This window comes from Paramisgurnus dabryanus, chromosome 8, assembly GCF_030506205.2.
Source record: "Paramisgurnus dabryanus chromosome 8, PD_genome_1.1, whole genome shotgun sequence".
NCBI lineage: Eukaryota > Metazoa > Chordata > Actinopteri > Cypriniformes > Cobitidae > Paramisgurnus > Paramisgurnus dabryanus.
The window spans coordinates 24,019,595-24,045,741 of NC_133344.1; the positions used below are offsets into that span (position 1 = coordinate 24,019,595).

Consider the following 26,147-nt stretch of genomic DNA (forward strand, 5'->3'; position numbering starts at 1 on the left):
CATTTCATCGTCAATGATGAACAAACTAAATTCTTATTTTGTGGCGGAAGTACGTAAACATCTTGGTTTACGTAAAACCAATGAAACTGTAAAAATATGATCAACCACTAGATGTCGACAACGATTACTCAGTTTATAGGCCTACAAAATATTAAACCTAAATTTAACAAATGTCATCTTTAATTAAGGTTAAATATTTGCTGCACCATTTCATTTTACACGTTTATCGTACATTTTATGTGCTGTATTACACAGTAATCCAGTATATATTTGTTAAAGGTTTATTGGTTTTTGATGCCAACAGTCAAATACATTTAGTTTGTTTACAAATGAAATTCACATATTGCTGTTCCTGTATGCAATTTGTTGTACTAACATTGTTTATTAACCATTGTGGAAACACAAGCTGACAGAAATACTGACAAAACTAAATTACTTTTATCTGGTCACAGTTTTATAATGCATTGTTCAATATATTTCCCTTTTCATATGGCAGAATTTGCCCAAAATTATGGCTTTGCAACAGCAGGATATTTCGAGGCTACCTGGTGAGCATTAAAGTATACGTGCTCTGGAAACAAAATATTATGTCGTGACAACTTTGTTGAGGAAAAAAACACAATTCCCATTAAAAAAATCAAAAGATATTGGGGTGGTTTCCCGGACAGGGATTAGACTAGTCCTAGACTTAAATAAATATAAGAGCTTTCCAAAAACGAAAAGAACTTGCACTGACATATCTTTAAATACATCAGTGCCCTTTCTTTTGCCTCAAAATGCGCAAAAGTAATGTTTTTTTGTAAGGCATGTTTGTTAACATTAGTTATATTTCATAATTAAACTAAGATCTAGTTCTGGTTTAAGCTAATCTCTGTCTGGGAAACTGTCCCATTAAGTAAAAATGGGTATAGTAAATACTAATTCTCAATAGGATTTAAATGCTAAAATAAGATATGTGGCAAATACTATACACTGTTATTTAAATAACATCTTTGAAATTACAAACTTTTCCATTTTCTACAGAGTATATCAAATTACAATTTGAGTCAAATTTAGTTTATGTTTAGGCACTAAATAGATGTTTATACTATGAAATACTTTTATCTTTAAATGTCAATGGATAAATAGAAGTAAAAACTCAGTGGTTTAAGTAACTATGCTAAAGTACAGAGCTGGGAAACTTTACACAGGCTTCAAAATCCATCTCAAGTAGCAACAACAGCATATTAGTATGCTATTGTGTAGCCAAACAACACTTTGTTCTGCTTTGTTTGTTTCTCTTTGGCTTCAGTCTTTTAAAGCACTGCTATGTATTACACAAACAGGTTTGGGGCGAACTATGACCAGGGATTTTGGTTTGCTACTGTATAAATTAGGGGCACTTAATATGGGTCCAGCGGCATCCCATTCACCTGGGATATGCATATCCAATAGACAATACTGAATGTAAATTAAATGCATAGATGAACACAGTGATTCATGCAAGATGTGGTGCCCAAACCAGCCGACTTTTACATTCATGTTCATCTCTTTACACTAAGCAAAAATAATCACACCCAGGTGAGCACCTACACCCAGTCCCTCTTTCCAGCAGGGTGTTGAACAGGCACACAGGCAGAGGTTTATGGATATGAAATTGAGGGGGAAACCTAAACCAAAACCTTATAAACTGAGTTTAATAAGGTATAGAATATATAATGTTTTCTACATAAAAGTAGTGTACTTTAATTTTTTTTATTTTGCAACTACAGACAATCATTGAAAGTAGGAAATCACTGTGATATCATATTCGGTTACATCACAGCTCTGATTGTCAATCTCAAAAAACCTGTTGAATTCCATGAGCACATGGACAACCCCCTCTCAGTTTAGGCACCGATCTGAAAACAATCAAAAGCCTGACAAGCATTTCTTAGCTTCTAAACAAAGCTTTCCTTAAAGGGATAAAGGTTACAAACGTATCAAATTATACAGCGGTTTTAATCAGGTAGGGTTGTCTGAATGACACGCTAACTGGTACGGGACAGAATCCTCCCTCAAAGGCTCAATGGCTCCAGAGGAGTGCTGTGATTGGCTGGAGCAGGACAGAGGGGAAGACTGACTAGGCAAGTCCTCTTCGCCCTCTGCTTTAGACACCACCTTCTCTTTCCTCCGTCCGGCAGGTGGATCTTTCACCAACCGTTGCTCCTCCAAGGTCCACATACTGTCATCCTCATCCTTTCCTTGCACCTCCCTGTCAAAGTCTAGCAACTCCTCCATCATGTCTTCAATCTCCATTTCACCGTCGATCCCTTCCTCCACCTCAGACCTGAGCTCTCCCATGCTCTCTGTCCTGTTTGTATCATCTGCGTCATCCTCATCTACTCTGCCCTCAGGCTCACTAGCCTGGCTCTCGCCAAACTCCAGGATTGTAGGGAGATTGCCCTGTTTGGGACATCTCTTGCGCAAGCTAACCAGAAAGGGCTGTGGGAGGGAGAATATGTCAACATTGTTTCCCAGGTCAATCCAAGTGACGCTGGGGAAGCTGTCTGGGTCTTTCAGAGTGTCCGTGAGCTCTTTGAGCACGGCACGGGTTAGCCTGTTGCCGTTGAGGGCCAAAGTCTCTAGACGGGGAAGAGATGCCAGTGTAGGGAGGAGTAGAAGAAAGGCCTCATCCGTGAGCTCGGTGAATCCCAGCTCCAGGCTTCCGATGCGGGATGCGTGGTGATGCAGGTAAGCACAGAGACGCTCCATGTCTTTCACTCCAAGAGGAATGCCGGAGAGGTCCAATGCCCCACTGGATGGGGGGCCAGACAGGACAGATTTTATACTGGGAAAGAGAAACGGCAAAAAAAAAGAGTATGAATATGTGTATAGCTCAGTGGTTAAGCATTGCTTAGCAGCGCAAAATGTTATGAGTTTGAACGCAGGGAACACACATACTGATAAAAAAGATATACCTTGTAATGCACTGCAAGTCCAAATGCATAAATGTTATTCTCTCCCTTGGGGTCAATATGACCAATTTTTTTTATTTTTTTCCATTTGTCAAAAAAAAATCAATAAATCAAGCATAAATCAGAATTTTGTTACACGGAAAAAAGGGCCTGGTGCTTGTGGACAAATGCAATGCAGAATAACAAAATGCATCAAAAACTACAAAAATTCTACTATTTGAAATAATATTTATTTTTAATGTCCTTTCTAATGTTTCTATATGCATAAATTCTTAAAATGTATCACTAAAGTAGTGATGTGAGCAGTCACCCATATCCAGTAAAATGAATGGCTTTCTATGGCCAACTGCTGGTCAAAGCTATTTCTTTCTTAAACGGCAACTCCTTTAGGTTTATCTCTAACCAGCAATAGGTGGAAATCTACACCTAACACCTAGATCAATATCCAGAAATGATTTTAATTAAATTTAGATGATCATTTAAGTGAAAATCTAAATTTCACATGCAAGCTAACGGTGTAGTTGAGTATTTCTGTGGTAAATGGATACAAACGTATTTAAAATCTCTTAAATACAGCTTCATTCACTATAAAAATGGCTGGATTATTTTTTACCCATAATGGGTAAATATTGGACAGAACACACTGCTGGATTAAAATTGGCCCAATGTTGGGTTGTTTAACCAAACTGCTGGGTTATTATACCCCATGTTGCATAACATCAACCCAACATTGGGTCATTTTTAACCCAGCAAGTGTTGTATTATTGATAATGCATATTTTTTCTTACAATTATGCTTTCAATTGTGGGGTCATAAAGACCCCAAGGGCCATTAGTCTAAACAGAAAACGAGGAACGTTTTAGGGTTAATAATAAGCAAAAAACTGGCAAGAGTGCCAAAAATGTTTTGTTAGACATGGCAGACATGGCATACTTGGCATACAAAGCTTCAATTGTGAATTAACAATTGCAGTCACACTTTTAAAACATTTATATTTATTCATTTGACGAAGCGACTTACAGTGCATTACAAGGTATACATTTTTTGTGTGTGTTTTCCCTGTGATAGATCCCACAACCTTTTGCATGGCTAAAGCAGCGCTCTACCACTGAAAGCTTCCTCCGTTAAGCTATTCTGTATGACCCTTTAAGTGTGGACATTTGATGTGACACCTACAAATGTTTTCCAACAATGCTGTTAAAGCGTTTTTTCCAAATATCATGTGTATGGCCTCTAGAAATGATTCATGCAAATAGAGGTACTTGAATTCAAACACTGTTTGTACTGAATTCAAGTACCTCTATTTGTTTATTAAAGGGACACTTCACCCATTTGCATTTAGCTTTGTATAGTTAGAACCCCAGTCATGTTTTTGAATGGTCATGCATAATTTTCTCAGTTGCTGCTGAGACAGGAGAAATACAGATTTTAGTGTTGCACTTCCTTCTTTCAATGATGTTAAAATCATCATTTTGCATCATTAAAAGAAGGAAGTCCAATATCTTTGTTGAGGGGGTGAGACTACAAACACCACTTTTCTCGGTTAAATAGGCACCAAATTCTAAATGTATGTTACATTTCGACTACAAATATGACACATTTTCAATAAAGATTAATGTTTCTACGGGTGAAATGCTCCTTTAAAGAGTAATACAATAGAAACAGGTATTTCATGCTAGAAGACATGTTGGACGGGGGGCACTCTGAATCTTTCTAGTGATCAAGTGACCAAATTGTCCAGTCCCCAAGAGTAAATACAAATTAAATGTAATTAAAACAAGTGATTAAATGTTTTAATAAGAGTGGAGACTATGCACCTGAATGATTATAATCTATCAAAGAATCAGGAGAACTGAAAACAGAGGGTAATACAGATCTCGTTTTCTATAAATGCTTTAGAGATATTATTAAGACAGACCTTTGATATATAAACAGAGAATATAATTAAAGAGCTAATTTAATTATGCAATTTGTTATTGCAATGTAAATGCTTAAGAACCTATAAGAGATAAGTGGAGTGTACTAAGAAACCAAAAAAAAGAGAATCTGGTGTTTTTTGTGAAATAATTAGGCAAAAGAAACAGTGAGAGTGTGTTGCAGGAACCGCTGTACATGTAGCAGATCCATAATGAGCTCAGTGTGCCATCACAGCTTGCCAGTGAACAAGCTACGAGAGGAGGAATTAAAGTGAGAGAAGTAACAGTGTGCATACTAATTCATAATGTGACCATCGCTGATTCACACCAGTACAAGCATATATTTCTTTGAACAGGCAAATATCCTGCTTTGATATGCAATTCCATTCTAAATAATATATTAACCATCCTCCTCAGATTCTGTCTCTGAACCTGAACCAGCAAATAAAGCAGCAGTAGTGTTGAGGAAATGGCTAAACCAGGACAGGATATCAGGACTCCTGATGTTACTGGCTAAGATCCCGAATCCCACGCTCTTTAGGAGAAAATGCCTTTCCCTCCCTCAACAACCTCACCCCAAATGCATCTGACCCATTTAAGTTCTGTTTTCAATCTTTATTAATTTGAAATATTGTACAATGACTAACATTAACCAAATAATCTATCATGCAGAATAATGTCAACTGTGTAAAATGTACTAACATAATTTATTAAACTTAGGTTTTACGTTTTTCTTTTAAAATAGATTGCTTTGGATCTGGATCCCAGCCGTGCTAAAATACACAATATAGTAACAGCTATGTATTCAAAGCACCTGTTCTTTGTGTACAAAAACAGTTCTGAGGACTTACAGTGAGGAAAATAAGTATTTGAACACCCTGCTATTTTGCAAGTTCTCCCACTTAGAAATCATGGAGGGGTCTGAAACTGTCATCGTAGGTGCATGTCCACTGTGAGAGACATAATCTAAAAAAAATCCAGAAATCACAATGTATGATTTTTTAACTATTTATTTGTATGATACAGGTGCAAATAATTATTTAAACACCTGTCTATCAGCTAGAATTCTGGCTCTCAAAGACATGTTAGTCTTCCTTTAAAATGTCCACCTCCACTCCATTTATTATCCTAAATTAGATGCACCTGTTTGAGGTCGTTAGCTGCATAAAGACACCTGTCCACCCCATACAATCAATAGGAATCCAACTACTAACATGGCCAAGACCACAGAGCTGTCCAAAGACACTAGAGACAAAATTGTACACTTCCACAAGGCTGGAAAGGGCTACGGGGAAATTGCCAAGCAGCTTGGTGAAAAAAGGTCCACTGTTGACATGACTGTCAATCTCCCTCGGACTGAGGCTCCATGCAGGATCTCACCTCGTGGGGTCTCAATGATAGTGGTGAGAAATCAGCACAGAACTACACGGGAGGAGCTGGTCAATGACCTAAAAAGAGCTGGGACCACCGTTTCCAAGGTTACTGTTGGTAATACACTAAGACGTCATGTTTTGAAATCATGCATGACACGGAAGGTTCCCCTGCTTAAACCAGCACATGTCCAGGCCTATCTTAAGTTTGCCAATGACCATTTGGATGATCCAGAGGAGTCATGGGAGAAAGTCTTGTGGTCGGATGAGACCAAAATAGAACTTTTTTTTTAATGTGTTTGGAGGAAAAAGAATGATAAGTAGATTGTACTTAGATGGTACTTACCATCACCATCCCTACTGTGAAGCATGGGGGTGGTAGCATCATGCTTTGGGGGTGTTTTTCTGCACATGGGACAGGGCAACTGCATTAAGGAGAGGATGACCGGGCCCATGTATTGCAAGATTTTTTTTAGATCATGTCTCTCACAGTGGACATGCACCACCTACGATGATAATTTCAGACCCCTCCATGATTTCTAAGTGGGAGAACTCAAATACTTATGTTCCTCACTGTACATGTGGTTTATTATCACAAAGAAGCTATAATGTTGTTTATTTAGTCAGTAAAGGATATACATGGCTGTTATAATCAGAGATTTTGCAATCTACTTAATGTTCAATTTAGTTAATGTATCTGATAGTAAAACTACTTATTTGATTAAAATGTTTAAGCCATTTTACTCTGTCACGTCAGCAGTTTGGATTTATCAACCTGACAGCAGGTGTATGCTATGAAATATTTTTTCTGTTACAATGCCAATCCTGTGAAAGTCAATGAAACAAGGTGATTTCTTCAGTGTGAAAAATTTGAAATTGAACAAAGGTTAGTCTGAGGATAATAAGGTTATAGTATCTCACCTTCGTTAGTGTTACAGACATGAAAATGAAGACTTTGAGAAGCAGGAGGGTGAGTGGATGTGGGAGATCAGCTATATTGTATATTGTTACAATTTTGGGGGGAGGGAAAGGGAAACAAAACCAACCACTTATATCAAGGTGATTGGGTCAGTCTGTGGTCACTTTCTTCCTAATTCCTAATTGAAAATCTCGGCTTGAGGTGACCTTATCAGTCAGCTATACCGCATACATGGGTTAATGGAATGCCAGTGAAAGGAAATGATATCAGATCAGATCAAACATAACAGTAGATTTAGATTCAGATCAAACATGCAATTTAGATCAAATATGTCTTTCTTATATAAGTATTCCACAAATAAGTAGAATACAAATTCTAAATGTGGAAATATGGGCAGCAAAAATATGCTAATTTTCCAGCTCCCATATAGTTAAACATTTAATTCTTACCGTTTTGGAATCCATTCAGCTTCGGGTCTGGCGCTAGCACTTTTAGCATAGCTCAGCACAATCCATTCAATCTGATTAGACCATTAGCATAGCGCTAAAGAATAACCAAAAAGCATTGAAAGTTACTAAGGGGACTATTTTCGGGCAGTGTGTAATATCAATACGCCTGTGCAGCCACGTTACATCGGTCTTAGTACACGATTTAACTACAGAACAGTCAAGTTTTAAATAAGAAAAATGTTGAAACTCTTTGGTTATTTTTTTGCGCGATGCTAATGGTCTAATCAGATTCAATGGATTGTGCTAAGCTATGTTAAAGTGGTAGCGCCAGACCCGGAGATCAGCTGAATGGATTCCAAAACGGTAAAAATCAAATGTTTAACTCTAGGGGAGCTGGAAAATGAGCATATTTTTAAACAAAGTGGAATGTCCCTTTAAGCAATGTAACATTGCCTCTTTCCAAACAACTCTCTTCTTCAGCGCCTTCTGCATCAATGACTCTGAGGTGACAGCTGTCTGAATGAAATCAATACAGAAGCATCAATGCTACGACACCACTAATTGGGAAGTTGGTGATAAATGCTGCACTATAAGACAGAGGATGACTCAATGAGTAGAGTCAGAGATACAGAAGCTGTAAGCAACAGGGAAGCTTTATCAGCATGTCGCATACTCAACCAGTTTCGGCTCTCTGGAGGGAGTACGAAAGAGGGTAAGAATACAGAAATGTCATACCAATAGAGATGAAGAGCTTAAAGCAGTGGTTCTCAAACGTTTCGCAATGTGCCCCCCTTGTGTTTGGTGCCCCCCAAAGAAAATTAATGACAAAAAACAATCTCAGACTTAACAAAACATATGAATAATATCATGGTCTCCAACCCTGTTCCTGAAGGGCACCTGTCCTGCAAATTTCAATTCCAACCCCAATCAAATCTAAACCTGCTAAACAAATGGTTGTTCAGGTCTACCTAAAAATTAGAGGCAGGTCTGTTGGAATAGGATTGGAAGTAAAATATGCAGGAAAGGTGCCCACCATAAAACAACGTTGGAGAAACATGAATTATACAATGTAGTGCTGTTTGTTAGTAGCATTGTTTCTGCAGTTTCTATGCCCAGAATTTTAATAAATTAATCTATTTTAAAAAATGTTTGATAACCATTGCTTTAAGGGATAGTACATTGAAAAAATCAATATGAAATTTTGCACTTATTGTCATGTAATTCCAAAACTGAGTTTCTTTCTTTTGTGGAACACAATGTTCTGCCTTTTATGTTTCAGAGAAAAAAAGGTCATGCACTACCGTGTGAAAATCACTGAAAATAAAGCAAATGGGACAACTTTAAGGCAATCTCTCAAGGAGAGGCAGCATTTCAAGAACAACCCAAAAGATCACATAATACGAAAATATGGGGGGATAAAAAATATAAGGAGGTGCGGGGAAATTTTTAGGAGAGGAACCGAGAGAGGCAGAGACATGCCTATGAGATGACACCATGATTTCACAATAGCTGCATTCCACGCCCTCCAATCTCTCCTGTTTTCTATTCTCAAACCTTTATTTTTCTAACACAACTTTTTCCAAAACACAAAAACATTTTATTTTACTCTCTTTTCCACAATTTAGCCATTTGCTTTCTACGTCTTCTTAATAATGTGTTATAAAAGCCATATTTATCACATTTGGACATGATCGTCCAGAAAGCTCCAAAGCTGCTTGTTTAAATGAGGAAGACATTCTTCACCGGTTTCTGACAGCTGTAGGCTCGTTGCTATAGACTACAGGTCTCCAGTGGACCACATGCAGACCAGACAAATGCCATGCGTTTCACATTTCAGTCCACAATCCCAAAACAATATAGGAGGACATGTTTATGACATCAGATTCTATTAAAGAGGTTTTGTTTTAACCCATCTATACAGGAAGCCAAATTTTTTTTTTTAGCCAACATACATATAGTCTCTGAAGGTCTGAGAACCATGGCTATTTTAAATGGCCAAGGAGCACACAAGAGGCCTTATATCTGACAAGTAAAGCAACCAATCACATTTCACTTTGTGCTGCATCATGTTTAGGGGCGAGGAAATGTCTCCACAATAACAGACACGTATATTCACAAACGTCTCTGAAGCTGATAACAACAAAAGAAAAATCTCTTTTAGATCCCACTAACTGTGCCAGGAAACCTCTTCGATGTCTTTTAAAGACTCCATGCCATAAACCTTGCATACTTTTCAGCTTTCTGTTGTTTCCAGGCGGATTGTTAAAGAACATGACACACGTCTCCTGGTAATCCTGTATAATTCAACCAATCAGAGGACGACTTCGAAACTACTGAAGTGTTTCCAGATAAATGTGGCGTATGCATCAAAAGGTCAGCCAACGGTCTGAGGCTGAGATTATAGCAAATCTTATGTTAATTTTGTTTCATTTGACCTGTTTAAATAATTTAATTCTCATCACAGAGAAGCCCATATGTGACCTTGCCTATGAACACCCAGCTAAAGTCATTTTTGTGATTTACTGTTACTAACAACAAAAAATCATACAACATAATGTAAAAAACATTTTGTGAAAATGAAATCTTTAATATTAACTTAGTAAAGTTATGTCAAAGATTGAAACTGAAACTTTGATGCTCCTAATTTCATAAGCAGAGTATGAGACTTTATCCTAGATTTCACAGACAGGGTCACATAGTGCATTCCCTTAGTTTTCTCTTCCTTGCCACCACTTGCAAAACCCTTTTAAAGACATTCAGACCTAATGCAAACATTCTGAAAACACTTTCAAAATCGGCTGTCGGTCTTTTTGAATCCAACCTGTATTTGACAATAATATATAATTGAATTACGTAAATCCAACCATTCTTTTTTCAGTTTACTTTGACTCATCTGTCACTACTGAACACCTGTACACCACTAAATAAACATTATTTTCTATCAACATAGTATGCACTTACACTTCAGTTTCTAAATGCATGCTATTTGGTAAACACTACTTGTAGCAGATGATTTTCTCTGTTTATATGTAGAATAATTAACATAGCTTTAAATGTAAATATTTGTGTTGAGGCGCATCGATAAAATTGTTCACACACCATGAGTAATGCAATGCATGAGTAAACACACAAGAGCCACACTAAAACATCTGTGAGAAAATGGGACTCGTGTCTGGTTAGATGGTGTCTTTCCAATAACCAGTGGAGAAGGTTAAGGTCATGCTAGCACTTAGCAAACATTAGATTGGATAGGGCAGGTGCATTATGGGAGGGGGTTGGTAAATGAAAGAGAGATAAAATGATTAGAGTTTGAAAGAGCTCTATGTTTGTTGTTTCATTGCTTAGTGGAACTTACCGTTAAATTTGATTTATACACAGAATAGAATAGAATAGAATAGAAAAGAAGCTTTATTGGCACTTATTTGTGGTATTGTTTTTGCAGACATCTTTAGTGTATGATGACTCAAATTTGTGAATTTACTTTATACCTATTTCTTGTTGAAATTAAATTCACACAGAGTACAAGCAGAACAAACAAAGTCTCTTGAGAAATTTTAAATGGAGAAAGATGAGAAATCTTTCCCTTTTTAAACTCCAACAGCTGCATTCACATCTGCAGTGATAACCTGTAAACAACAACAACAGTTCACCATTTAGACTAACAAAAGCAGTGTGGTGTGACTCAGCTGAACAGCAGAGCTCAGTCAGGCAAAAAAAAAACACACAATAAGGATTAAAGGGATGTTCAACCAAAATGAAAATTGTATGATCATTTACTCACTCTCATGTTTTTACAAACCTGCAAACATTTTTTGTTCTGATGAACACGAAGATAGATATATTTTGAAGAATGTTTGTCCATGAGCCCCATTCTCTTCCATAGTATTCGTTTCTCCTACTATTGAAGTGCTACACAGTCTCACAACATTACGTACCTATAGTCATGTCATTTTTTGATTCTTTTTCGTGATACTGTCACGAATTTCCGTGTTTTTTCGTGATCGAATCATGAATTTCTGTTTATGTGTCATTATTAGTTGCTCAACTGCTCTTTCCTATTTTCAAACCATTGTCGCTTCGGTGTAGATTTGATGTTTGCATTAGGATGTCACTTTAAGTATTGGTTTATACTATTTTTTTTTTCGGATGTATTTTTTTTATATTTTTTGATTTTTAAACCATTGTCGCCTGGCATAAGGGTTAGAGTTGGGTTTGGGTAAGGAAGTCATTTTATGTTAATCTAACCCTAAACCCAAGCGAAGAATATAGTGCAAAACAGTTGAGTAACCAATACGTGACAATGACACATAAACAGAAATGCATGATACGATCACGAAAAAATATGAAAATTCGTGACAGTATCACAAAAAAATAAAAATAATATGTGACTATAGGTACGTAATTTCGTGTGACTGGGCTGTGAAGTGGATGGGGCTCATGAACGGTTTGGTTCCTAAAAATATCTTCCTTCATTTTCATCGGAACAAAGAAATGTATTCAGGCTTTTAACAACATGATAATGATGACAGAATTTTTATTTTGGGGTGAACTGTCCCTTTAAACACAACCAAGGAGATAAAAAGTGATCAAATCCAGCCTAAAGAGAACACATGTCTCGATATTCCAGTTTACCCACAGTTCCCTATCAAAAGCAGCCAATGCAATGAATGCACTTTTGTGAGAGAGTTCAGACGTTTTATCCCTGCATTTGTAAGTTAAGCACTAACTGTTGACAGAGACAATGCATGGAGCCTAGTATATCCTCATTTACACACTACACACACACAGTCTGTGTTTTGAATATATTAATGGTAACTGGAAGGGACCCATATAAGTCTGGGTGCACGTGGCACGCAGTGGGAGGCAAACAGCTTTTGTTCACTGACTCATTCAGCAGCGTAAACACCGCTCTCATCATCAATGGAAAAACTTGAGAATGCTGAAAGACAAAGGTGATGATGTTTGGCCGATGTACACAGCTGCTGTAGAAATATATTAGATGTTGTCTAACAATTTGGGGGATATTAGGATTACTGAACCCAAACCTTAAACGAGACAATGCATTAGCGAAACAGCTTTTAAAACATCATTAATCCCTAAGTGCTGACAAATCTGTACAGTCAAACAACTGGCACAGTGCTAATTTATTTTGATTGCTTTGCAAAGCCGGGGAACCTTTATTTTTAAAACCAACTAATCATCACTTTAACTAATGAACAACACAAAGCTCTTGTGATTTGCATGGGTACTGCGTAGGGACTTAATGAAATGCCCATCAAATTCATTTTTAATATAGCTTAAAAATCTGTTTTGATGTGGAATGGCTTTATGACAAGAGAAGTGACAAGTCAAAAATGTGAGTCAAGGCAGGAATTGGTGAGATGAAACAAGAGACAAGAAGAGGAAGGAAGAGACAAAAATACAGCAGTAGCCAAAAGTGATGTCCTACTTTAAAGGGCACCTATTACGCAAAATCCACTTTTACAAGGTGTTTGGACATAAATGCGTGTTGTTCACAAGCACCCTACAATGAAAAAAAATCCACCAAGTGCTTCTTTTTTAATCCTTATTAAGCCAAAGCAGTCTTATTCTACAAGCTGTTTCAATGCTTTTGTTAATGTGATGTCACACTGAAAAAAGCCCCACCCACACCCACTGACTGACAGTTCTGCATTACCATAGTTTCCTCCCTCAGTAAGGCATGCTGTTCGCTATATCTCAAATTGTATTCACAGGAATCAGATCTATTTGAACTAAAAGTGCTCACTGTCTCTTTTGGTAAGGGAGTGAGGAACAGTAGCTTATTTGCATTTAAAGGTACAGAGATTAAAACAGCGCACTTTTGCTCCTAGTCAAATGGGGGAATTTTGGACATGCTATAATACATGATCTGTGGGGTATTTTGAACTGAAATGTCACAGAGACAATCTGGGCACACCTGAGACTTGTATTAAATATTGTAAACAATTGACATCTTTGCTTTTCTTTAAATATTTTATTAAAGATGCATAAAAAATGTGTAGACATGTTGCACTGGTGTGTTTAAAGTATAAATTGAAGCTCAGATTTTAAAAGACTTTAAGAAGGCTTGGCAAAACATTATACAAATGTGCAAGGTTTATGAACACATAGCCCAGGATAATAAGCAACACCATATATTACCACAAATATTCATACCAGATAAAATTGTAGTGAATGTATGCTTTATTAACTGTGAGCTTTTTATTTATTTTTTATTTTATTCTATGGATTTTTTCTGTAATTTTAAGTAAAACACAGTTTCCTAACATACTATCATTTGCCTTTTTGCCAAATTAATTTGTTTTATAAATACTTTCAAAAATAAGTGTTTTGTCTGTTTTGTACCATACACCTCAAATTTTGGTTTAATATAACCTGAGGGGGCATTAAAAGCCAATAATGTATTCACACCTCCACCACACACTATACTGTAGATGAGATGATGTGAGACACTGATAAGGGCATGAATGACTCATGGCAGCAGATGCCCTCACTGCCTAAATCTGCCACCCCTCTCTGTCTATCTGTTCTGCTTTCTCACCAGGACTGTGGCTTCCTCTTCAGCAGCCCCTGCCGTCTCCACTGGGAGTGTGGGCTCAGGTGGTAGGTCAGCTGACGGCACACCTTCTCCATGGCACCCAAAGCATCTCCCTCCTAAACCAGAGACAGAGAGAGAAAGAGAGAGACAGACAGAGAGGATCACTCAAGCAGGAGGTTAATGGGAACTGGCAGAAGATCAGGAACTTTGAATTCTCCAGGTAAAAAACTAATTTCGTTGACATTTGTGATGAAAGATGAGCAAAACAATATGGACCATATGACATGCCACTCTATCATTAGACTGACTGAGGCTCTGTGAGTGTGTGTTTTAGGGTACAGGGTGAAATTAATTGGCACATCGTCCCTGTACACACTTCAAAGTTTTTAGATTGACAACCACATTTAAATCCCCTTAATGTTCATTCCACCTCTGTACGGACTCACTCCTGAAAACGCGATGATTGACACAGAGGTAACCATAGCAACTTTCTGCTGTCTAGCATGATTACCATTCACTGTTTTGACCAGAATAATATTGCAGTGGTATGCAATTTTAATAAACTACTAAAGTGAGAAGGTGCCAGTCCCAATTTAGGTAAAGCATTTGTATTTATTTCAATATATCATGATTTTTCTTGTTCGCTGCTTTTTTATGTGCAAGATCTGGCAACTAGGGCTGCATAACGATTAATCGCGATTAATCGTTTGCAGAATAAAAGTTTTTGTTTACATCATATATGTGTGTGTACTGTGTATAATAATTATGCATAAATAAATACACATACATGTAGATATTTAAGGCGTATTTACATGTGTATATAAATTTTTATATTTATAAATAATTTATATTATATATAAATATTTAATCTATAAAAAAAATTTCTTAAAATTATACATGCATGTGTGTATATTTATTTATACATAATTATTATACACAGTACACACACATATATGATGTAAACAAAAATGTTTATTCTGCAAACGATTAATCACGATTAATCGTTATGCAGCCCTACTGGCAACACACCCAAGTAAACGCTATGATTTTCTGCACAGTGCATACACAATACTTTTCCTCTTTTAGGCAGCATGTCCATGATGCACGTTTAAATGCACAGTTGTCACTTTCAAATAGAGATCTCTGTAGTTGTAGACAAATACAATGGAAATCACAAGCACTTGTCTGTTCTGAAAGTTTACAAGATAGTTCCTGTAATGCAAAGGTTGTGGGTTCGATTCCCCGGGAAAGACATGTACTGATAAAAATCTATATCTTAAATGCATAAATGTTAGATGGAATTTAAAATATATATAAAAAAGGAAACAATCAAAAAATATAAATGCTTAGCACAAGTTAATGATGCGAAGGATGAGAGCTAGATGTATATACTGCTCAGTAGGGCTGGGCGGTAAGTTTTGGTAACATATCAGTATTATTTCCCAGAGGGATACGGAATGAAAGAATATAGTCTATGATCTGATACGAGCTTCCTTCTTTGCAACAGAAGGTCTGCCAGAAATGTACATAAAGGTCAGACATACATAAGCTTTCTAACCAGCTTGCATGATGTATTTTTCAAATAGAGGAAACCCCTGTCTTCAAATTATATTTTTATCATCGTGTAACTGTGACATTTTTTACTTGCATGTAAGCATTTACAATATTAGGATGCAAGGACTGTCTTTGTAAATAACTCTCCATTTATGCATATGTATTAGTCAATATGTAAATGTATGCTATACACTAGTATGTAAATCAATACAGCGATTGCATCTCCCCACTGCACCATGCCTTGATCTCTGTGGGTCAGAAATGAGTTGCATCTGTGGATATTACTGAGACGTGTACACGGTAGGCTGCTGACGGTGAGATTAGCAATGTCACATGGCCGGTCAGTTCTGGTGTGTAGCCCCTACAGACAGTGGGTCCCCTGGCAATGTAATCCTGTACGCAATGTGCAGTAACCTACTCCACGTAACTGAGCTCATCTCTTCTTTCTGTCCCTCCAGTGTTCGTCTCTACTTACAATAACATCATTTACAGGAAATGTCAACTTCCTGAACTCTCATTCGCTGACATTTAATTAAATTCAGATTGTTAATGCACATATGTGTTTCTAAGGCTAGTTTCCCTTTTCCTTAGCAATTATACGACTAGGTAAATCTCACAAAAACATGTTTGGGTGACACATTCTCTTTTACAGTCGAAAATTATTAATTTTTGCATAAAGACATTTTGGATTGTAACATTATTTTCATGACAGTCAATCACATTTTTTAGTACTGTTATGCATTTGGAAACTTAATAATTCCCATTATATCTAATAGTGATTCTCATTTAATTCAACTGAAATGAAAATTGAAAAAAATAAAATAATAATAATAATACAGTGTTTGTTTTTAAAAAACAAAGTAAAGGCAGTATATCAAATATTACCATTATGTTAAATATTTTCACTTATCCAATTCTTATATTTCAGTAAACAGATGTTTACTTATCAATAAAATAATGTCATATTGCCAAAATCTTAATAGTCCTTTAAATACCAGGCCAAATGTTATATTGATTACCATTTTTTTTATTTTGCGATAGACTCGTGGGATTCAACCAAAGCACATTTAGTCATGATCAGATCAGGTTGTTTTGGCGGAGGTCTCTATAGAAGCCGGGCTGGTGGTATTGGTGTGATATAGTGCCTGACTTGCTTCATTAAGTCCAGCAGCATCGGTCTTGAAAGAAGGCTGACTGGTCTTTAGTGAGTGTGACTCATCCACAAGCTCACCTCCCTCGTCTCTCTATTTCTCTCTCACATAAGCCTACAATGCTATATTCAATCCACTCTAATGCTCACTGTACTGGAATGGTATGATTTAATTGTGTGTGTCTTTCTGCTGTACCTATGGGTCAGTAGGCTACTATAAATATTTTCATCAAATTTTAATGTAATGGCTTACAGAAATGGCAAAGAGTGTGTGTTTGTATGTCTGCAAAGTTGCCAAGCACTATACCGTTTTTGGGCAGTGAACATATTTGGCCAGGCTAATAATGAGGTCATGGGTAATGGGATCCACCAGGTTGCGGAAACTGGCATAGCGATATAGAACATCGTCCAGAGAGGTCGACTCCATTCCCAGATCCTGGAAAAACAGCAGAATATAGGAATGCACAATCATTAGAAATGGGCACTTTGGACCATTTTTGGTTTGCAAATAAAAATTTTGCTTGCGAAATAAAGACAATAATACTTGTACGAGCCACACATGAAAGTTATAATTATAAATCAATATAAACTTGAAGGCCATATACTCTTCTTTGTGAAGGCTAATAATATCTGTGTTTGCCTAAATGTCCATAAAATCATTGATAAGCCCTAGTAAGAGAAAACACATGATTGTCAGCACTTAATAAGTGAAAACAAATCAAGTAAAACCTAATAAAAAAAAGTTAATCTACAATATTGAACACTGGCAGTCTACACAGCAGCATAACAGGCAGAGGGATCAGCAATTTAAAAAATTGCAAATGTCTGTTGGGCTGCAGGCTGTGCAGTCAGAGCCAACCAATCAACACAAAACAAATGCAAAAACAGCCTGCGCAAATAAAAGCAAATCTTCATTAGTAAGAAAGCAAATGAGCTGAGAAATGATTTCACTTTGTTATTTATGATGTTACTTATGAAATATTTATGAAGTCACTCTCTACGCACTAAAAACCAAAGTGTTACTAGGAGGTGACTGAGCTTCTACTTAGTAATGAATTTCACTAGACCCTCTCTTAATAAAACACTGGCCCTAAATTGTGCAAATAGAGAGGAAACCTTTTGTGTAATCATCATCCGTCTATGGAGCAGAATCTTGATTAATCGATTTCCATTTAATCAAATGCCCATCCATTTTCATGGTTTCCGGGCAACAAGATGCGCTTGGTAACCACTGGACAAGCGACGCTCTTCCTTTAACTCTCTTTCAACCTGATTATGTGCTTTATCCCCCATTGCAGGATGCACTGCGAATTCACTCCAGTAAAAATGTCTGTTAGTTGAGGAAAAATGTTCCTTTTGAGAGCAAAGCTTGCTTGCAAGCATGCATGCACCTGTTGCATGCACCAATACTTTTTTTAATAAATTAAAACATGAAATCCTAATCAACCCTCTGCTTTGATCCCGGTTTCATATCCTCCATAGATTAATGAATCTGACAAAATGACATTTTAGTGCATAACATGATAAATAGTCTTAAGGACACTTTGATCAAAATATTTACATAGAAGCAAGAATTTGTGTAGCATACTGATAATCTACACTGACTTGATCGTACTGCAACTAACAAAAACTGACACAGACGTTTGGTATAAAGCCGAGAATCATGTTTATCAACAAGATTCATAATCACGACCCAAAGTAAACAGTTGGTATTTATGCAGTGCAGTATTTAGTGTGTCTGCGCTCACAGGTTCATTTTAGCCGAGTGGCTTCATCTGTCTCAAAATCAAGGAATTCTGTAAAATTACAAATTTGTAGAAGTATTACTGTAATATAAATTTGAACATAGAAAATGCTATTAAAAACATGTTTATTGGTTTGCATTGCATGCATTTTTTGATAGTAAAATATTATTTTTTTGTTTTTTTTTCCCAAGAAAAAACGAGTCACCTTAAGAAGCATTTATAAGATGTTGCCAGTTTGTCTGTCTGTTTGTTTATAAATAAAATGTAAGGGTTGTTTTTCTCACCCTTGTTGTTATTGCATAAGCCCCATTTGTCCTGTGTCTTTGACAGGCTACTAACGTTACTTTTATTAAGTAGGCAACCAGCGCTACAAAAATGTTACATCATGATGTGGTGTTTTGGAGTTTGTGCCTTTCAACAACTATTTGCACAGAGATTATGATGTTTGAACTATTTCACAAAATATCACCATGTGTTTTACATTTTTTGTGAGATGTATCTCAATACACAAGCTCATTGTGTGAAGCTCAATAGTTGCCCCAGAATTACTTTAGGCACTATGTAACTTTATATGCTATAGAAGCACGGCTAAATACATATACTGTATGAACATTGAGATGTGGAAAAGGAGTTGACAGGTGTGGGTGAGATAAAACTTGCTTCCAGTTTATATGAAACACAGACTGATATTATCATTTGTACCTGCCGAAGGGTCTTCAGCATTTCTGTTGCCTCGTCGTGTTTCCCTTGCTTTGCCAGCAGCATCATCTCTTGTATCATCCCGATACGTCGCTGGTAGGGAGGTGGAGTCCCGCTGCCTCTCAGTCTTTCCCCTGGCCTCAACATTAGGGATGCGAGGATGTCACTGCGCTCTTTGCTCGGGGTCCGTCTCAATCCCGCGCTCTGAGGACTCGCGCCAGCCTCGTGTCCTGCGGCCTTCGTCTGCTTCGCTCCCATATTTGGTTATAGAGTCTCGCCGTGGAAAAGGCCCTCCAGACTGGACATATTTTCAGAATGTGTTCACATTAATCAGGAAAAAAATTGAGGCCAACTTTTTAAAGTCCTGTATGTGAGATTACATTTTTGAACGATTCAGTTACGAAAAACAGAAAAGTTTGTTGGTGAATTGTTCGAGTCTCGTGGCACCGCTTAGGTCCAGCTGCTCATCTCACACCTGTCATCTAATACCTGACATAATTTAAGTATAAATGTATAAGACAAAATAGTGATATTTCAGCAAAATCATATTTTGCAAAGTCCTAATTTGCGTTACAAAGCAGCCTGTGAAATTTAACGTTAATAGATATTTTTATAGCGAACATCACATTTACAAACCGCCGGTACGTTCAACTTTCTCTCATTGACCGTCGCTTCGTGTACGTCAGTTGTTTGCTTGAAAAAAATAATACGTTCCGCATGCCCCAAATAATTTGCTATTGTAAAACAGCGAAAAAAAATAACAATATTACGTATTTTATATCAAATGTGTCTAATGGCAATTAGGTGAAATCTCCATGATTTATGTATTGTGTGAAAAAACTATTTAATCCCCTCAGGTAGGGAATAGATCATATGATGCCTGCGGCATGACGACAGATAAGAGAAGAACAGTCCCGTAAACCTCCAGAAACTCTGACAGTCCGCTTTAACAAACAATTACAGCACGATGCTACAAAACGGACATGTTACTTTCGGCCGTATTACAATTTCATCCCTTTTCGGACCGTATTAGGATCGCAGTTCCTCCGCACTCCGTCCACGCGATGTACGTTTACGAGTTTAGCCGATGGCGAGCAGCACTGCTGTGCGCGAAGACGTAAATATTTACGTCGTCCGTGAGTGGTTTCCTCCCAGCACAAGTCATCCTAGTATTTCCTCGCAGCACGCAGATATACCAGTGTTCACACGGCGAATTAAATCCGTATGTTCCCTTTGAAATGACCTCTCCCCAGGTGTGTCCCGTCTAGAGCTGGGTGTGTTCATGGGAGATTTTTCCCGATCTCTCTTCACTCATATGTAGCGCTGGGTCTTGATACAGGGTCGGCGGGAGGGGTGGAGCGGTCTGCAACATCCTCCACTTGTGTTTCAATCTATAGTCCAGAATGCACCACTGCCATGTACAGTTAACCAAGTGGAGCAGATGGTTGCCATCGGGACTCGTCCAGTTTCGCAACGCGCAGCATAATCCAAGCAATTTATAACACTTTATAGCAAATGACACAAATTTGGTAAACATGTGGGCTATGCCAGATGCCGGACATTGTATATGTGCGTCGTCACAGATTATCAAGTATTTACAAAATCATTGATTCTACGTTATTATTATTTGGCATTTCTTTGCTGACATCTGGTGTTAGCACACGGCAAGTCACCTATTGAAAAGTGGGATCTCAGTAGTTTGCTGCCAAGAATGTTGCACTTTCCTTTGGAAAATTTGACAAAAACAGTTACACAACAGAGAAGCTTTTGAAATAGTGTAGATGTTGCACTTATGAAACTGATGCAGAGCTAGACATGACATCATTACCTTATTGATCCGCTTTAAAGTTCAGTTTCTTCGTAGAGAATGGCAGCTGTTATTGCATTATTTTACACACAAGGAAACAGACAAAATCAACTTGAAAACATTGTTTTATTTATGCTTTTACAAACTTATTTACAGTAAATAATTAAGCAGTTCATTATCAATTTTAATCCAAATGCATGATTTCAAGGTGATGATCTTAATGCAGCCATAGCTCAATAGACATCCGCAGTCAAACTACATTTTAGTGACAAGTTGCTGACTTTGGCATGACATCTGGATAAGCTTTGCAGCATTCCATTAACCAGGTAAAAACATTCAACACCCCAGGGAAAAACATCATCTCCAGAACATAGAGTGCCCCAAACCAGATTTCATTGGAGCTCAAGCTAAACAAATAAGGGAATTACAAACACTGCAGGGGTACAACAGAAACGAACGGACAACAAAGCTTAAGCTTATTCAACAGAGGAATACAACTGTTCAAATAAATAGAAAAAAAATCACATTTAAACTCCGTATACTGCCTGTTGAGGTTCTGGGGTTTCAGACCAAAAACTGGCCACGCCTCTACTTATCACACCACTTGCATTATTTGATCAACTGCTTACTTCAACTTTGCATTTTCATTTAAATATCCAGATGCTACACATCTCTGGTGCTGCAGTAAGAATCAAACTCAAGGATGCTTTACTAAAACCATCATAAATTTAAGCAGCACTAAAGGAAAATAAAAACTGGATCTCCAATGGAATGGCCTGGTGGGGAAGCCGAGTTGTGACGGTAGACGTATTGGTTTATTACAAGGGATAACCAGTAGGGGGAGCTTTGTCATACTTATTGCTCTCTAGTGAAAAAGGTGGAATGCGCACGTCAAAGTGTGAGCCATCTGTTCTCTCGAAACAGAATGTCCCCCTAAACAAAGACAGAGTACAACATATGATTTTCATTGCTAATTAACACGAATAAAAAACTAATGCAAAATGAAAAAAAAAAATGTTTATTGTGCAGAAAGATGCTTAAAGGGATAGTTCACCCAAAAATTCTGCCATCATTTACTCGCTCTCATATCGTTACAAACCTGAATATATTTCTTTGTTCTGATGAACACGAAGGAAGATATTTTAAGGAATGTTTGTAACCAAACCATTCATGAGTATCATAATTGGTTTGCTTACAAACATTCCTCAAAATATCTTCCATTATGTTCATGGGTGAACTATCCCTTTTAGTGGCATACAACTGTCCCATCCATTAACGTTTGTGGGAAATATTTATTATGTGATAGTTGCTCATTCATTAATAAACTCACCACATGTGTCCACTGGGTGCTTGAAGTGAAACATGACTGCTGTACTGAAAAGCTGGCTGTTCTCTTGATAAAACCGGCTCCTGATAAGATATTACAGGTTTGCATTAAATAAGTTTTCCATAGGCCTGTATTGGTGTTTATAATCATGCACTAATAGCAGTCAAGATCTAAGTCACCTTGCCCACCACTCCTCTTCCACGAACTGTTTCCAGAGTCCCTGATAGACTGAAGATCCTCCAGTGTCTTTCCCTAAGTTGAACAATCTCGTTGCCCAGGTTCTCCAGACGGATGCAGTATCGCCACTAAGGGAAAACATTAGCAAATCGTCTACAAAAGCTCTAATATTCTTTAAAAATGATCTAAAAATGGCATTTTATAAATTTGCTTACCCAATACACATGTGAATTTTGAGCTTCCTGTAAAAATACAAAAGGATAATCTGAATTATGATCATACTCATTTTTTTCATTCATTCACTGCAACATTCAGCCGGCTGATTACATTTAAGCTTTCTGATCTTACTCTCATGCCCATGTAGAAGGGGATGACAGTGACACGGATGTTCTCTGTAGTTTCCCTGTGCACGTCTGAGAGCTCCAACCAGGGATGATTCTTCTCCTGCCAGGCCCGTAATGTATCTCTAGCAGTGAATGGAGGATCTAAAAAAACAATAGTAATAGAATCCATCAAAAAATTTTAATCAAGAGGTTTAAAGCCTGAAGTTCAGTTTTTACACATGAGCTAGGGTCAGCGTACATTGCGTGTGACACAAATGTTATTATCAGAATAGTATGCGTAGGTCGTGCATGTGCATACAGAAGTATGCAATATGTAGGCCAGGACAAGTATTGCAATGTTTCGCAATGTGCGTCTGAGGCATAGACTGTAAAAAATATGGACGTAGTGTCCGTGACGTCACCCATAGGTTTATGAAGAGCTTTTAAAGCCAATAGTTGGCGGGGCTTGCCATCCCCATCTTAGCATCGCGTCACTTGCGAACAACCGGAAATGGGTAAAGAGGTGGGACGTAAGTGAAGCGGAGGTGACTGGTTGCTGAAACCAACCCAGCCTATCTCGACTCTAGTGACAGCAGTGGCTGTTCACCCGTCACTCAAGTGGCCATTAATTAATTATGCAAAACTTCAAAGCTTAATATAATTCAAACGGATGAGTTACAAATAAATCACCCCCTCACAGTTGTCATCAAGGGAAAAATTTGCCATAAACACAAAAAACACTTTTTGTACCAGGCTGTACACATTTTAGTTCCTGCTGTAAAGTTGGACATTTTAACATGGGGGTCTATGGGAATTTTGGAGCCCGATGAATTGCAGTTTAAGTCACTTCCATATTGTCTTCATCAGAGGGATCGGAAGGTTGCCCCTAGGTCTGAAGCTGCAAGTTTGACTGCGCACGAACGCTCACGTACCCGTAAAAATGAACTTTACTCCAGTTTTTACAGTTTAAAACACTTTAAAGGAGTCATTTAGGAGTTTAGTTACTTTTGGAGGGATTGAACATGAGGAAGCGCTCAAACAGCTCATGCTGAATAGGAACTTGCTCAGTGGAGTTGTAAGGCAGGATGTCTTCATGACTCACATAATCCAGACCTAAATAAAGCACACAAAAATAAGTACCTGACACAATGGGCAACATTTTCTCAAACCATACCACCTTCTGGATAATAAAATGCTTTTAATTTACCTGGGATAGCATAGAGGGCTCTGCTATCGTCATGATTGGCCAAAAATGTAACAGCTTCAGTCTGAGATCGCTGAGACTAAGAGTGACAAAAACACAATTACAGAACAACTCACTACACAATTCAACCTGCCACCATTAGTGTTTTAAGGTTCTGTTTTTGTGATCCATTCCCAACACACAAATGTGTGATCCCAGAACTCACTATGTATTTCTGAAAGAGGGACTTCATAAAACAAGACAGACATCAGTACGTTTTAAGACAATGAAAACAACGGTACAGAGATAAATAAATTGTGTGAAAAACAAGGAAATATGAACACATTATTTTGCGCAGCGTAAACACAAGGACATCTCACAGCCTCGTTTTGGAATCAACATGGCGGCAGGCTGAATAAGGCGCATATTAGCTACGGTATTTTAGTCATTCGGTAAAATAACTGCATTGAAAAAAATCTATTCAAAATGACATTTACATTAGTAATTTGATGACACTTACTATGTGTGGGCAGTCTCTGGTGTCTATGAGGACCTGGTAATATGTATGCATTTTCCCTTTCACCTCTTTGGACCCATTGCCCACAGAGTCTGGCTTACTAAACAGGAACAGGACAAACAGAACTTTTAAGATCTAGCACACACTAAATCATCTTAAGCCCAGAAGAGTTGTAGCATATACCTGTCAGCTGTAGCAGGGCTCACATCTCGATCATAGAGGCGAGCATGCCAGGGGAATAACACTATTCCCCTGTAACCAAATATGCTGTGCAGGAAAAGCTGAAGATAGCAATTGTAAACATTAGTTTAAAAGTATTTTAAATGACGGGATCAAAGCAATTAGACTAAAATGCATTTAAGGAACAAGAATTAAAATAAATGCACTTTCTCACCTGGCCTGTTTCATATTTCCCATGTTGCTTTAGGGCCTCAAACACGCCGACAGGTTCTAGTATTTTCCCCTCAGGTCTGTTTCTGCCAAAAAATTTACCCGTAGAATAAATCAGTTGTAAAATTGCACACCTAGAATAATTTGGTCTCGATGGGTTTTTATGACACAACCAAATTCAACTGATCTCAGTCAGTAACTGGTCAGCAAGTTTAATTATTGTGCAATATCTGTTAAAAGTTAGAGGTTGAACTCAGACCAAATTGTTCCAGGTAAGCATGCACTGAACTGACAACTATACAACACGCACACAGGACTTGTTTACACAAACACAGACCATCACTTATGTAACTAAGAAGACTGGCTTTGGGGGTTTAAAAGCAAGGGTGAGGTTTGACCCTTTTGTAGGCCTCATTTGTGTGTGTTGCTACCCGCCTCATATAAGAATTACAGATTGAACATTTAAAGGACATTTTAAAAGCAACTTAAAATCAGTGTTACATTTAGCCAAAAAATACAATGTTATCACAAGCTGTTAAACGTTGAGCAATTATGGAGGCAGTGCTGCTGCGATGTGAGCATGTGAATCAGTAACAGCTTACATCAAACACCTGACAGCTGATACTGAAGTCTTCATATTAATAATCAACATTTCATTAATACATTGTAAAGTATTGCAGTAACAACAGTTTGTTCAAACTCTGCGCAGTTATGTAACATAAGTACGTAGTAAGACAGCGTTTTAGCCATTACCTGGACGACATGAACCTCGTCTGCTGAAAACTGGCCAGACCACACGCTGAACATAACGCCTGAGGTCTTTTCAGATCTAATCCACTGTTGTATTCAACTGCACTCAGTAATCTGCGGGTGCAATTCTGATTGTTATATTTACTAGCGGTGGACAATAAAGCCCGACGTATTACGCACGCTGCCATCTTGCTTTAGCCACCCACACGTGAACACAAACACACAAAGTTAATATCATTCAGGTTCAATTCAAAATTGGCATTTAAAGATTGTGAAATTCATGATTGTATAAAAGACAACGCCGTTGTGACTCTTCATTTAGTTTTACAGTTATCACGAAAAAATCGGGAACTACTGTGGCACCGCATTTCCCATC

At 37.6% G+C, this 26,147-nt stretch overlaps 2 protein-coding genes across 3 annotated transcripts; both read right to left on the minus strand.

Moving 5' to 3' along the window:
- Positions 1-265: 265 nt before the first annotated feature.
- Positions 266-20,889, minus strand: lrrc75a (leucine rich repeat containing 75A). Its single transcript, XM_065281091.1, has 4 exons — positions 19,301-20,889; positions 17,161-17,289; positions 14,153-14,265; positions 266-2,809 (listed from the first exon to the last, which is right to left on the minus strand). The coding sequence occupies exons 1-4, from the start codon at positions 19,553-19,555 to the stop codon at positions 1,984-1,986; spliced, it is 1,323 nt and encodes a 440-aa protein (XP_065137163.1). The 5' UTR covers positions 19,556-20,889; the 3' UTR covers positions 266-1,983.
- Positions 20,890-21,211: 322 nt separating this feature from the next.
- Positions 21,212-26,144, minus strand: poldip2 (polymerase (DNA-directed), delta interacting protein 2). 2 transcript variants are annotated; one of them, XM_073815611.1, is made up of 11 exons: positions 25,775-26,144; positions 25,026-25,101; positions 24,815-24,912; positions 24,635-24,731; positions 24,139-24,214; positions 23,937-24,044; positions 22,957-23,093; positions 22,824-22,850; positions 22,611-22,736; positions 22,435-22,514; positions 21,212-22,037 (listed from the first exon to the last, which is right to left on the minus strand). In XM_073815611.1, the coding sequence occupies exons 1-11, from the start codon at positions 25,957-25,959 to the stop codon at positions 21,923-21,925; spliced, it is 1,125 nt and encodes a 374-aa protein (XP_073671712.1). In that variant the 5' UTR covers positions 25,960-26,144; the 3' UTR covers positions 21,212-21,922. The 2 variants fall into 2 exon arrangements, with proteins under 2 accessions (XP_073671712.1, XP_065137166.1); XM_065281094.2 differs by having other exon boundaries at positions 25,026-25,107; positions 25,775-26,143.
- Positions 26,145-26,147: the final 3 nt, after the last annotated feature.